General features: G+C 40.5%; 1 protein-coding gene across 1 annotated transcript in view; it reads left to right on the top strand.

Annotated features, from left to right (window-relative positions):
- The window catches only part of CLCA1 (chloride channel accessory 1), a 30,091-nt gene extending 18,121 nt beyond the window's left edge, over positions 1-11,970 (top strand). The window contains exons 8-14 of the mRNA XM_010963309.3: positions 1,724-1,898; positions 3,715-3,821; positions 5,783-5,998; positions 6,605-6,866; positions 7,970-8,140; positions 10,376-10,615; positions 11,429-11,970. Coding sequence (XP_010961611.1) covers positions 1,724-1,898; positions 3,715-3,821; positions 5,783-5,998; positions 6,605-6,866; positions 7,970-8,140; positions 10,376-10,615; positions 11,429-11,805 — 1,548 coding nt within the window. The 3' untranslated portion in view covers positions 11,806-11,970. The remainder of the gene's footprint in view (positions 1-1,723; positions 1,899-3,714; positions 3,822-5,782; positions 5,999-6,604; positions 6,867-7,969; positions 8,141-10,375; positions 10,616-11,428) is intronic.
- The last annotated feature ends 2,185 nt before the right edge of the window (positions 11,971-14,155 follow it).

Raw genomic sequence — 14,155 nt, 5'->3', positions numbered from 1 at the left:
ACTGTTCTAGGAGAACATTTTTGAGATGTATGTCAGATAATGTTTTGCCTATATTTTCTTCTAGGAAGTTTATTGTATCTTGTCTTATGTTTAAGTCTTTGATCCATTTTGAGTTTTTTTTGTGTGTGTGTGTATGGTGTAAGGGAGTGTTCTAGCTTCATTGCTTTACATGCTGCTGTCCTGTTTTCCCAACACCATTTGCTGAAGAGACTGTCTTTATTCCATTGTATATTCTTGCCTCCTTTGTCGAAGATTAGTTGACCAAAAGTTTGTGGGTTCATTTCTGGGCTCTCTGTTCTGTTCCATTGGTCTATATGTCTGTTTTTGTACCAATACCATGCTGTCTTGATGACTGTAGCTCTATAGTATTGTCTGAAGTCTGGGAGAGTTATTTCTCCAGCCTCTTTCTTTCTCTTCAGTAATGCTTTGGAAATTCTAGCTCTTTCGTTGTTCCCTATAAATTTTATTATGATTTGTTCTAGTTCTGTGAAATATGTCGTGGGTAATTTGATAGGGATTGCATCAAATCTGTAGATTGCCTTGGGCAGTGTGACCATTTTAACAATATGATTCTTCCAATCCAAGAGCATGGGATATCATTCCATTTTTTTAAAGTCTTCTTTAATTTCCTTAATCAGTGTTTTATAGTTTTCTGTGTATAATTCTTTCACCTCATTGGTTAGATTTACTCCTAGGTATTTTATTACTTTGGGTGCTATTTTAAAGGGGATTGTTTCTTTACTTTCTTTTTCTGTTGATTCATCATTAGTGTAAAGAAATGCAACTGATTTTTGAATGTTAATCTTGTAACCTGCTACCTTGCTGAACTCTTTGATTATTTCTAGTAGTTTTTGTGTGGACCTTTTAGGGTTTTCTATATATAGTAACATGTCGTTGGCATATAGTGACACTTTGACCTCTTCTTTTCCAGTTTGGATCCCTTTTATTTCTCTCTCTTGCCTGATTGCTGTGGCTAGGACTTCCAAGACTATGTTGAATGGGAGTGGTGATAGTGGGCATCCTTGTCTTGTCCCAGATTTTATTGGGAAGCTTTTGAGTTTTTCACTGTTGAGTACTATACTGGCTGTAGATTTGTCATATATAGCTTTTATAATGTTGAGATGTGTTCCCTCTATACCCACTTTGGTGAGAGTTTTTATCATAAATGGTTGTTGAATTTCATCAAGTGCTTTTTCTGCATCTTTTGAGATGATCATCTGGTTTCTGTCCTTTCTCTTGTTGATGTGATGTATTGCATTGATTGATTTGCATATGTTGAACCCCCCTTGTGTCCCTGGGATGAAGCCCTCTTGACCATGATGTATAATCTTTTTTATGTGTTGTTGGATTCTATTTGCTAGTATTTTGGTGAGGATTTTTGCATATATGTTCATCAGTGATATTGGCCTATAATTTTCCTTTTTGGTAGTGTCTTTGCCTGGTTTTGGTATCAGGGTGATGGTGGCTTCATAGAATGAGTTGGGGAGTATTCCCTCCTTTTCAGTCTTCTGGAAGAGTTTGAGAAGGACTGGTATGAGTTCTTTTTTGTGTGTTTGGTAGAATTCCCCAGTGAAGCCATCTGGTCCTGGATTTTTATTTGTAGGGAGGTTTTTTTAATTGCTAATTCAGTTTCATTTCTAGTGATCATTGCCTTTAAATGAAGTTTTTCCAAACACACTGGCCACCCTGAGTCTGATAACTTATGCTTAAATTATGTCCTTAGGTGATTAAGAAGAAATACCCAACAGACGGATCTGAAATCGTGTTACTGACCGATGGGGAGGACAACACTATAAGCACATGCCTTAATGATGTGAAACGAAGTGGAGCCATCATCCACACAGTCGCCCTAGGACCCTCTGCAGCGAAGGAACTAGAGGAGCTGTCTAAAATGACAGGTGAAGGGTGCTCTGCTGAGTCCACTGTGTTTTCTCTTCCACTGGACTGTGAGATCCGGTGCACTGGGCAGTAGGGGAAGGATGGGTCAGGGACAGATGGGAGAGCAAACTTATTGACCAGCTAGCTGCCCTTGTCCCTAAATGACCTTTAGAACTGACTGCACACATTTATTTTAAAGCCTTGGTTCTAGGATTAAAGCCATCTGGAGAAGATGGCACCAGCACCAGAGAGAACATAAGACTCTTCCCAGACACTTTATAAGGACTGGAAAGAATCTAGGAGGTTAGCCAGCAACCACTCACCTTCAGTTGGCAGCTCCCGGGAGACCCAGGAGAGACAGAGGACAAGCCACTAACTATATAATACCATGATACGAGTGCTCTATTTGCGACAGAGGGTACAATGAGGCACCAAGAAGGGAGCCCAGACTTTATCAGGGGAAGGAGGTGTCTAGGAAGATGATATCTGAATTGGGACTTGAACAAGAAGTAGCAGGGAAGGGCAAAGGGCCTGCTGAATCAAACAGAAGGGCACTCCGAAGATGCAGAGTACAATGCAGTTTCTTTGTAAAACTACTGTGCTTCTATTTTCTACATACAGACAGGTGGTTAAAATGGGTCCTATATGAATCTGGCTGCTTCAGCAGAGTAGGTTTTTATGAAAAAACTTTTTTTCACTTAGGGCCAGCATGATGGGTGTCAATTATTATGCTGTGTTGCCTTCTGAGCCAGCTGAAATGACAGGACTGTTTGCCCCTAACACTTCCTGGTTTAGGCTGGTTTCCAAGAAGCAGAGCTTGAGACAGGGGTTTGGGTGCACATGATTCATAGAGGGAGAGCTCTGAGGAGAAAGGGACAGTGGGGAGCAGGATGGGGCAAGGGAAGGAGCTAAGCACAGATGTGAACTTAGAGGCTAGCTGAAGCCTCATCCCACAGCGGGCTCTTCATTCGGTTGGATCACATGCTTGGTCCAATCTTGAAAAAGGGCTAACCTTTTGTACCATGGCGTCCATCAGTCAATGGCTATGGACTGTCAGGGCAGGACAGAGGTGAGGGGCCATGTAATTTCTCTAGCTAGGGTGGCCCCATTTGGTAAGGCAGTTCTCTGGAAAAGAAGGCAGCTCCATGCCATTAGTCACTAACGCCTACAGCAGCTGGGGAGAGATGCACCAGCCCAGACAAAGAGATCTGGGTGAGGCCCCAACGGGATGACCAAAACACTCTCCTTAGACTTTGGATGACATTAACAATTTAAAAGTGCTTTCACGTCAACTATCTTAGTTACACCTGCTCTAAACAGCCCGAGACTGCATGGCCTGGTATATAATCTCATGTTTACTACAGATGATACTTTCCTATAACTGTCCCTAGTCAGCTGTTATTTCCTGCTGTTATAACATCTTTTCTGATTTGGGAGAAAACTTGAAAGTCAAACTCGCTAAGATTTTGTCTAAAATAAGAATAAATCAGTAGGCTCAGAGTCAGGCTTGATGGAGTCTCTCATGTGGAAGTACAGGACCCTTACTGCATGAGGTTTCAGTTACCAGTTTCGGTCTGTCAGAGGTTCATGGCTGCCTTCCAGAGAGCTGAAGTGGTCCAATAACTAAGATGATGCTAAAGCTACTATTTAGTGGGATTAAAAATTTAGTATCAGCTTCTGAGCTAATCTGGACTCTTATTTGCCGTTGATCTGTTAATACTTTAATAACACAATAGGACATTCATGTTTGTGTATTCTGCTATGTTTACAATAGCTAAAATGTTGCAAATACTTGCTTTCTGGAATATAGCCTCTGATAATGTCGCTGCATTTTAGGTGGTTTACAGACATATGCTTCAGATCAGGCTCAGAACAACGGCCTCATTGATGCATTTGGCGCCCTCTCGTCAGGAAACAAAGCTGTCTCCCAGCGCTCCATCCAGGTCAGAGTCTTTCCTCTTTAGTTTTTCTTGTTTACAAATAATCATAGCCAAGACAGAGAGTTTAATGTTTAAAAGTTTTAAGTTCTACATTCTTCTAGCAGCGAATTAAAAATAAAATACAAGTTTCAGCCTGATACTAAACATTCCTACTATGCAACGCTACTCACTTAAAGAAGGCAGTTAGTGTTTATTTGTCTGGGAACAATACTAAGTGATAACTTCTTAGAAATCAGAAACGTTAAAACAGAATGGGTCCAAGACTGGGTCTTTTTAAACATCTGTTAAGGAGCGCCCGCAGCAATATAATTGGCTCAGAATTTTCTTCAGAGGGGATCGTGTCAGTTTGAATTTTCTGGGACAAGTGTTCAGGGATTTCTTGAACTATTTTCCATTACCTCAAGTCCCTGGTATTGGCCAAGATTTTCATATAATGGATGGAAAGTGATTTGTACTGGAAGGAGTCCATGTTGTCAACCCAGAAACTTGCATCTTGTTCCTGGGTCTGTCATTGACGCCGTGACCGTGGGCGAAGAACTTTACCCTGCACCTCAGCTTCTCAGTCAGACATGAACCAGGAAACTTCCATGGGCCCTTCTCGTTCTAAAATCTCAAGAAAACCAAATTTATTTCAGAAGTCTTGGGACAATTTTTTAAAAAGGACAAATGTAATTTTAATGACTCTTCTCTAACAGTAGTAAACATTATTCACATGAATTTTAAGCTAGAGCGAGTGACCAATCAGCACCACACCTGTGTGAGTTGTAACTTTAATTGTGAATAAAAGTAAAGGAATAATGTAACGTCAAAGCCAAATAATGACAGAATTCAAAACAACAGGCTTTCTGGTCTATCGATGTAGCATTTGTTCAGGCAAGGAAGACAGCAATTATACTCATTTGGGTTATCCTAACTCAGATTTGGAATATCAACTCAAGAGCCCAGTTTGGAAGTGGGAGGAACATGTATTAGAAAAGCAAGTAAACTGGTGAAATGGCAAGTTCACAGTCAAGCAGTTTCTGCCCATTACTTTTGCATTTAAGAAATCCAAAAGAGAGAGAGACACATGGGCAGGACTCATTTACCCCCCTGATAAGAATCAGCTCTCAGGACCCCTCACTTTCTCCACACCCTAGATCACAATCTACCTACAAAACTAGAAGGGCTGGCTCCATGATCAGGCCACCCTATCTTCTAAAGGATCTCAATTTAAGGACCATTAATAATTATCTAGGAAATGATCCTCAAAATCACACTTTCTCTGCCTCTACCTCTGCTCCACCACTCCTTCATTCTGCTCCAAACAACAAATCGGCCTCAGCCACTGACTTATTTCATTTATCTTCATAAGGACTTCAGTAATACTTGACCTAGCAATTCATTCATTGCAATTCAGACAATTCATATGTGGGCGAAAATAAGTCCTACTCAATCCCCATAAGAGTTTATAATCTGGTAACAAGATGAGCTGTGTATAGCAGTAGGTATAAGGCAAGATGCAGTGTGAGGACATCAAAGGAGTGATAGAAACAAAGGATTGATGGAGATGAAAGGAGGGAGACACTATTCTCAGCTGTAGGTGAGATGGACATCAGTGAGAGCTTCATGGAGAAAGTGACTTTTGAACTGAATTTTGAAAGATAGGTAAGGCTTAGACAAATGGAGATGAACGTACAGACTTCCAGGAAAAGCAGAGAATGTGACAGTCATAGAGACAGGAGTTCATGAGAATCATTTGGGGAAGTGGTCTGGTTTGAATCAGCAATGTAGGAATCAACATTGTGGACGCTAAGGCTGGAATAGTAATTTAGAATTGGATCATAATAGATCCTAAATATCAAACCAAGAGCTCAGGCATCACTGAACCCTTTTTAATGGGGGCAACTGAGAGCTGAAGGCAGAATGGAAGAGACTGTGATGGGAGCTATATTCTCTAGAAAGTAAAGAGTTGTTTTTCTTAACAGCTTGAGAGTAAGGGATTAACCCTCCAGAACAGTCAGTGGATGAACGGCACAGTGATTGTGGACAGCACTGTGGGAAAAGACACTTTGTTTCTCATCACCTGGACAACTGCTCCCCCTCAAATCCTTCTCTGGGATCCCAGTGGAAAGAAACAAGATGGCTTTGTAGTGGACAAGCAAACCAAAATGGCCTACCTCCAAATCCCAGGCATTGCCAAGGTATGGACCCGGCTTTTTGCCTTCACACAATTTGACAAGATAAAGTAAAACTTTTGCAGAATAAGCTGTAATAATTATAAATAAATATTCTGTAGCTTTTTAAATGAGGGTGGTTGCTAAAAAAGAGCCAGTACTGAATAAAAGAGAGAACAAGGAAAAATCACCATCCAATGGAAATCACTCAGTGTGATGGTAAATCACGAAAAAGTCAAGAAGAACATTGGTGACATTTTCTCCAGGTAGTGAAAGGAGAACCTTCTGATTACACAGCAGGCAAGATGCGTAATGATCCTTGACGCTTTGGCACCATGAAAACTATTTCCTCTGTCTCAGGAACCTGTCAATTGAATCCTGCCCTTGAGAAGCCAGGGCTGTGATAATGACACAGCTTTCAGACCTCATTTACCCCAACTAGGATTTTCTTGACAATAAGAACTAAGTTAGTCCAAATTCACCAGAGTTTCCCTTGGCTGAGAGAGGATCAAGTATCTTAGATAAGCTTGCCATGTACCTGTATCGGATGGGCTCTTCCTGTAGGTGGCCCTGAAGTCAGGTCTGTATTACCTAAGGTTGTTAACTGGAAACGTCTCCATTTGTTTTGGACAGGTTGGCACTTGGAAGTACAGCCTGCAAGCAAGCTCACAAACCCTGACTTTGACTGTCACCTCCCGTGCATCAAGTGCTACCTTGCCTCCAGTTACAGTGACCTCTAAAATGAACAAAGACACAGGCAAATTCCCTCACCCAATGGTAGTTTATGCAAAGATTCGCCAAGGAGACTTGCCAGTTCTCAGGGCCAAGGTCACAGCCCTGATAGAATCAGTGAATGGGAAAACAGTTACATTGGAATTATTGGACAATGGAGCAGGTAACCAACTACCCAAGGAACTGAGGAAGATACCTTTCTTTTCCAGAAGGCAACCAGGGAACAGCAGGAGGGCATGATGTGATGAGGACAGTTAGAAGCAGGGAGTCCAGCACCGGGGTTCTGGCTGGGGGAGCTCTCTGCTGCCCCACAATTCCTATATTTCAAAACATTGGAAAACAGAAACAGGCCAACCTTCACTTCTATAAAGACCAGACACATCAGTAGCTCAAACTCAACAGGCTCAGAGACTCCGAGGAGTTGTCAGTGGGTATTCCACACCCCTCAAAAGGGGAGGAGAAGAATGAGTAGCTATTTTGTGTTAGGAATTTGTGTGAAAATTAGATAGATGGATAGAGACATAGATAAATAGATCTTTTTTTTTATCTTCACCACACACTTTTGATATATTATTAACCCCACATTACAGATGAAGAAACAGGTTTTCACATTTAGAAAGCAGCAGAGATGGATTCAAGTATGGTTATATGTGACTCATATCTATGTGGTTTCTATATGATCTTGCACCCAAGGTAAAAATTCTGCCTATTATTTTTGTATGTAAGATGTCTAACAGGGAGAGAGAAAGAAAAATCTACATTTACTTTTAGAAGGAACTTGACTATTTACTGTGAAGCAAGTAACCTTAATAGAACAAATTCTGTAAATAAATTTCCTAATTAATTCTACCTTGGGGAAAACTGATACATTTTAAAAAATGATCATGTAATGCTTTTTCTCACCAGTAACATACAGTGATTCAATTCAGTTCAACAGATACTTACTGGGTAGTTACCTTGTACTATGTTGGATGTAACAGAGACACATGACTTGACCTCTAATTTCAAAACAAAAGACAACAACTCAGGAAGACAGGATGTACACATATGAAATTGCACACACACACACACACACACACACACACACACAAACTCACTGGTAAAAGAATTATACCTCGTCCTTAACATAGTCAAATCCTAAACTCTCTTGGAGATAATACCAGATTACGTTTGCTGTGAAAAATTTGAACCCCCGTATGAGTTGGAAATATACAAATGCCCAGTTACCTTTAGGATATTCACTGACTCCTTCATTTCCCTGTCAAGGTGCTGATGCTACTAAGAATGATGGTATCTATTCAAGGTATTTTACAACTTACGATACAAATGGTAGATACAGTGTAAAAGTGTGGGCTCTGGGAGGAGTGAATACGGCATCTCAGAGGGTGACACCTCAGCAGAGTGGAGTCATGTACATACCTGGCTGGATTGAGAATGGTAAGTAATCTATGATAACACACCTTGCTTGAGTAAAAGGCTTGGAATCAAAAGGAAACCATTAAACTTATGGAGAAAATCATGTAGAATTAAATCAGGGGTTTTCAACCTTGGCACTGTTGACATTTTGGGCCACATAATTCCTTGCTGTGAAGGGCCGTCCTGTGGATTGTAGCATATTTAGCAGCATTTCTGGTTTCTATTCACTAGAAATCTGAAGCAGCTCCCACAGTCAAGACAATCAAAAATGTCTCCAGTCATGATCCACTGTCTTCTAGGTGGCAAAACAGCCCCTAGTTGAAAACTGCTAGGTTGAATGTAGATTTTGACTGCCTTGGTTCAAATCCCAGCCCCTACCAAATAAAGTGTTCTAGGTGATCTCTTGTGCTTCACTTGCCTCAATTATAAAATAGGTAATAATGGTAACTGCCTCATGGGATAGACACGAGGAACGAAAAAGAAAATACATCGAGTAAGCTGTTGCTGGTAAATAATGTGTTCAATAAATGTTATTACTTGTAATAATTTTAAAGTATTTTGTAATGAAGCTTTTTCTACTGATAAAGGCATTTCCACAGAATCAAAAAATAGCAATTTGGGGCTTGTTATCCACATCAATATCACCATAACCCTACTGTCCCCTTTTCCTCCTCTTCCCTGCTCAGACCAGGGAGAACAGCAAGTGAACTGACACAGCCAGCACGCTGCGCCCACATGTGAGCATGTGGGAAAATTGTACTCCAAGAAATAGTGCCATGCTCATCTTGGTTAGAAACACTTTGCCTGGACTAGAGCTGGAATCAGGACTCAGATTGAGTCCTGATAAGTTTCGGGATGTGTTTTCCATCGGTCTCCATTCTACTCTGGACAGCTCCTGCCCCAGCACTGTTGTGTAGTAAGAACAGCTCCTCCAAGAAACCTCCAGTTGTCTCTTTACTTGGGCTGTGCTCAGTAAAGGGAGGATTCTGAAACGTGATGCATCCTCATGCAAAGGTGGTCATAGGAAGAAAAATGCTTTAAAAGACATCATTGCTTCCAAAGCTCTTTTAAACATCTCAGCTTATTTTATTCTCACCTGCCCTCCTTTTTGAGTTAGGGAAAGAAGTCGCAGGAGACTGGTATAGTGGCTACATCTAGCATTATGTTCAGTGTTGTATTAGTAGATCTCTTTCTCTTAATTATCCCATTTTACAGATGGGGAAATAGAGGCTAGAGAGGTTATTGGTCCACATTACTAACAGCAATAGCAACTGGATTGGCACTGGGATGCCATGTTCTTCCCTTCACCCCCTGTTGAGCCTTGATACCAAGAGAGACAGTCTCTACTGGTGAATTGAACTAAATTTAAACCTGCTAAAGGATTCACTTCATCTTTGCCCAAGATCAGATTAATGGGTATGATTGTCAATCTGTCTTTACAGACAAAAATTTTTAAGGGCTATAGAAGTAGAGTTTATGAGAAAGTAAAGCCTGAGTAATGTCATGTTAAGTATTATGGAATATTTTTTATTGAAAAGAGCCTGAGAACCCCACTGATGAGCAAGAGGGGGTATTTTTTTGAATTCCAGAATGATTTTTATACAACCTTTCAACAAGAAAATGAAGCAAATTGGAATTACTACAAGAACTAGGTTTTCATGCACTCATTGAGAAAATCAAGTTTTTCAAAAGTATACAACTTAGAACCCCTAATATAAAATATTTTGTAAGAAACTGCCATCTAATAAGAAAGATAAAACACAAACACAAAGAAAGAGAGAAAAACACACCAAATAAATTATCAAGGTAATTCTTGAAGGCCCATATAATTGATTAACAAATAAATAAGAAAGACAATGAAACCCACAGTATTACCTAGGTGGTTTGAGGTGGTCTGAAAAGGTTTAAAACAGAGGCAGTATTTAAACTGACCTTGTGGAAGATTAAGGTCAGGAGAGGCCAAAAGATAAGAAAAGAACAATTCCAGAACATGAAAATCGATTGCAGAAGCCATTCCACTAAATATTCAGGAAATAAATATCTGTGAGAGAAAGAACGGTGATTCTCTCTTTGCTTTTTTCCCTCGGATGCAACCTGATTTGGAAGCTTTACAACAAATAGCTAAAGTAAATTTTGTGTTTGGGAGGAAAGAGGGGGATGGGAAGACTAGGAAGAAGGTAATCCGTTACAAAACAAAGGGAAGGACAGCCATTTCACAGAGTTGTTTGCTGTGCATTGAGAAATTTTTTAATGCAGGGGAAGTAAAATGGAATCCACCGAGACCTGAAATTAATGAGGACGATCTTCAAGGCAACCAAGTGTATTTCAGCAGAACAGCCTCGGGAGGTTCATTTGTGGCCTCCGAGGTCCCACAGGCTCCCATTCCTGACCTCTTTCCACCTTGTAAAATCACTGACCTAAAGGCGAAAATCCAAGGGGACAATCTCATTAATCTGACTTGGACAGCTCCTGGGGATGATTATGACCATGGAAGAGGTAAGCTGAGCGGGGTGTGGACCCTGTAAGAGAGTTGAGCAGCCAAGCAGAGGGGCAGAGGGTGTGAGGCAGGCAGGCACGTTATGATGCATGTGGAGGGCAGAAGGCAGGAGGGATCTTGAACATTCTCTGAGATGAAAGCTAGAGATTTTTAAATATGAGAAGTTTAGAATCTGAAAAACTGGCCTACTTTAGATATGAGATGTTTCAACCAAGAATAGGCAATCCTCAGTTTTTTTCCTGAAAAAGTGCCAAACTGTGCTTTGATAAACCCCAATTTTTGTGATGACTCCTAGATAGGATGGGAATAAAGCACAGATATCTATGGTGCAGAGCTGTCCTTTGGAAGAATCCTCAGGTTCCTCCAGATTCTGCCTCTTAGAGTAATGTCTGTGGACAGCAGGGTGGGCATCCCATGAATGCTTGTTAGAGATGTAGAACCTTGGGCCTCACTTCAGACCTACCAAAGCTGGATGCTGTGTACATAAATTCAAGTTTGAGAAGCACCAGTACCAGAAACTCTACAAATAATAAAATAATAAGCAGTATTTCAACAACCTCCTCTCTCAACTAGGTGCTATGCCCAGAAATGCAGACTAAGGCTTTATGTAAGTCAAGCCTAATCCAGTGTTACATTTATCACTCTGTCAGGATACAAAAACAAGAAGAAAAAAAAGATACTAATTCTTGTAAATAATGGACCATCAATTATATTTATTCATTAGAATTTTATGGGACGGTGATACTGTTTCTAACAGATTTCTTAGGTTTCTTTAAGACTTGAAGATGACAAGTCACATCTTTTTTTTTTAGCTGACAAATACATCATTGGAATAAGCACAGATATTCTTGATCTCAGAGATAAGTTCAACGATTCACTTCAAGTCAACACGACTGATCTCATCCCAAAGGAGGCTAACTCAGAGGAAGTCTTTGTGTTCAAACCAGAAAACATCCCTTTTACAAATGGCACAGATCTCTTCATTGCTATACAGGCTGTTGACAAGGTCAATCTGAAGTCAGAAATCTCCAACATTGCACAAGTATCTTTGTTTATTCCCCCAGAGACTCCTTCAGAGACTCCTCCAGAGACTCCTTGTCCTGCTATTACTGTCAATAGTACCATTCCCGGCATTCATGTTTTTAAAATTGTGTGGAAGTGGCTGGGAGAATTGCACATATATCAGTAGCCTAGGGCTGAGTCTTCCTGAGATAAACAAATCATCCACCCTTCTTCTGATTATAAAAAAATTTCTAAAGTGTCTTCTAGACTTCCTGTACTGTACCGGGTGATGTAATGAAATAAAATGCCAAACAATCAGATACACATATATTAAAACTACTTAAATCCAAAAGTTTAATCATTTGCTCATTTACTAATGATTCTGAGTATTAGAAAGGAGTGCTTGCATCAGTAAATGGAAGTATGTTTTAATTCACTTTCAGGAGCTTTTCCAGTTATGATAGAAAAAGTGATTGCATATAAAAGGTGCCAGAAATGCCCCACAAGATCAAACTATTTTAATATAAAAGCCATGGCTCATTACAGAGGAGATTTGGACCAACATCACCAGGAATATGTATCAGTTTCTCTAGATTTGGGCAAGGATGATGCATTTAATGAAGAAACTGCACTGAAGAAGGAAATAGCAGCATAGTAAAAGACCCATAAGCACAGAAATGTACGCTGTGTACACGCAGTTGCAAGAGTCGATGACGCTTCAAGTCGCAGTGGTGCGGCAGGAAGTAGGAGAGGTAGGCTGAGGCCACGTGGGAAGGAAAGTGATGAGAAACAAACATCTATTGTGTACCTTGCTTCCTACGCACTACTGATGCCTTGTACGCGTTGACTTCTGTAATGCAGTTCAGTTCATTCAGCAAATGTTCATCTGCTGCCTACTATACTCCAGGCTTATGCCAGCTCCTGAGTACAAAAAGATGAGTAAGATTTGGCCTTTTTCTTCTAGGCCATAAAGAACACTTGAGGGTAAATCAGGAGGTAGATATTATCAGAGCCATGCTTGAGAAGTAGCTGGGGAGGCGGTTTTGAGGATCACACGAAGGACTTAATAAAGGTGGGAGAGGCTAGAGGGATGGCGGATGGGAAGGAGAAGAAAAGGGGAAAAGGACAGATGGACTTGGGAGTATGGCAGTTCCCATCAAGGACTAATCACACATTTCAGTGCCTCGAGGGGAAAATATTCTTGTGAAAGGCATTCCAAGTTCTCATTTCGTTAGTACAATGTGTTCAAGATGTGGGTGACTCTCTGATTGAATTAAAAAAAAAAAAAAACCTAAAAGATTGTTTCTACGTAGACTGCAAATGTATTTCTTTATTTATAGAGACTCTTGCTTAAAGGAAGATTGAAAGATTTCAAAACAGGATTTGAGGTACCTTAGAGATACATCCAATAAACATAATTTTAAAACTAAGGGAATAAAGAAATGGAGTGAAGTGAACATATAATAAAAACTGGAGGAAGACTCAGTACATACAAGGCCTAATATAATATTTTGTATGGTTGCCACGGCCAAGTAGCACATTTATTTTGAGCTTCCAAGGAGGCAGAACAAAGACTGACAGAGTCTGCAATGAAAAACAAACCATAGGTCCAGGAGGAGCATGACTTTTTTGTTGAAACCCATGTGGAATTTCATCTACAGATCCTCCATAAAGTAGGGTACCTTGATGTTCAGGGCAGCAGCCTCAGCCACATGCATGTAATAATCACAACAACACGTTTAATAGAGCACTGATCACAACGTCCTTCCCGGAATCACACCTGACTGTGGTGTTACAATAGAGGGACGCCCCAGCATCATGCAGGAAAGACAGTTATATATAGCGGCCCCAATGATGCAAAACTAGCAAGTAGCTCTTGCTCGAAGACAGCAAAGAGTTCTGAGGCTAGGAAGATACTGATGTCCTAAAATTCAGTATTGTTTGCTGAGGGCACATCCAGGTACTTTGCCAATCACCTGGACAGGGGGTCAGATTGAAGTCTTTTTTGAAAAGTTACAAAACCAAACTACAGCACATGTTTGGCTAGAGGGTCACTCACCTGCCCCACGTGGACAGAGTCTGGGGCCTCCAACTCAGCCCCACAGAATACGGCTGCCGGGAAAATTTCTAAAAGGTTATTCATTGAGATTGTAATTTCCTGTTTGGGTACTTTAATGGAATGCACCTTGGGATACATGGAGGGGGAGCTACATGGGGACATATGAAGCTACTTCAGGGAACAGAGGTAAATGTCAGAGTGTAGATAAGACGAAGCAGAGAACAGTAAAGGAAGACATTCTTATGCACTCTGGATTATGAAGCAGTTTGTTGCAAAATAGATCTGGATTGTCATATGTGATAAAAATAAACCAAAATTTTGCTTTATGCCACCATTACTCCACAATGACATTTTTTTTTTTTAAGTTTCTGATAGGTCAGTTAAGTGAGTGTAGAAATGTGATGAATATATCCCAGGCATTGGTAACTTAGGGTTTTCAGATAAAGGCCTGTGTCCTGCCTAGACTTTCTCAGCTGGA

Source organism: Camelus bactrianus, chromosome 13, assembly GCF_048773025.1.
Source record: "Camelus bactrianus isolate YW-2024 breed Bactrian camel chromosome 13, ASM4877302v1, whole genome shotgun sequence".
NCBI lineage: Eukaryota > Metazoa > Chordata > Mammalia > Artiodactyla > Camelidae > Camelus > Camelus bactrianus.
Note: the sequence above shows the minus strand (reverse complement) of the source record. Positions and strands in the feature narration are given on the sequence as shown.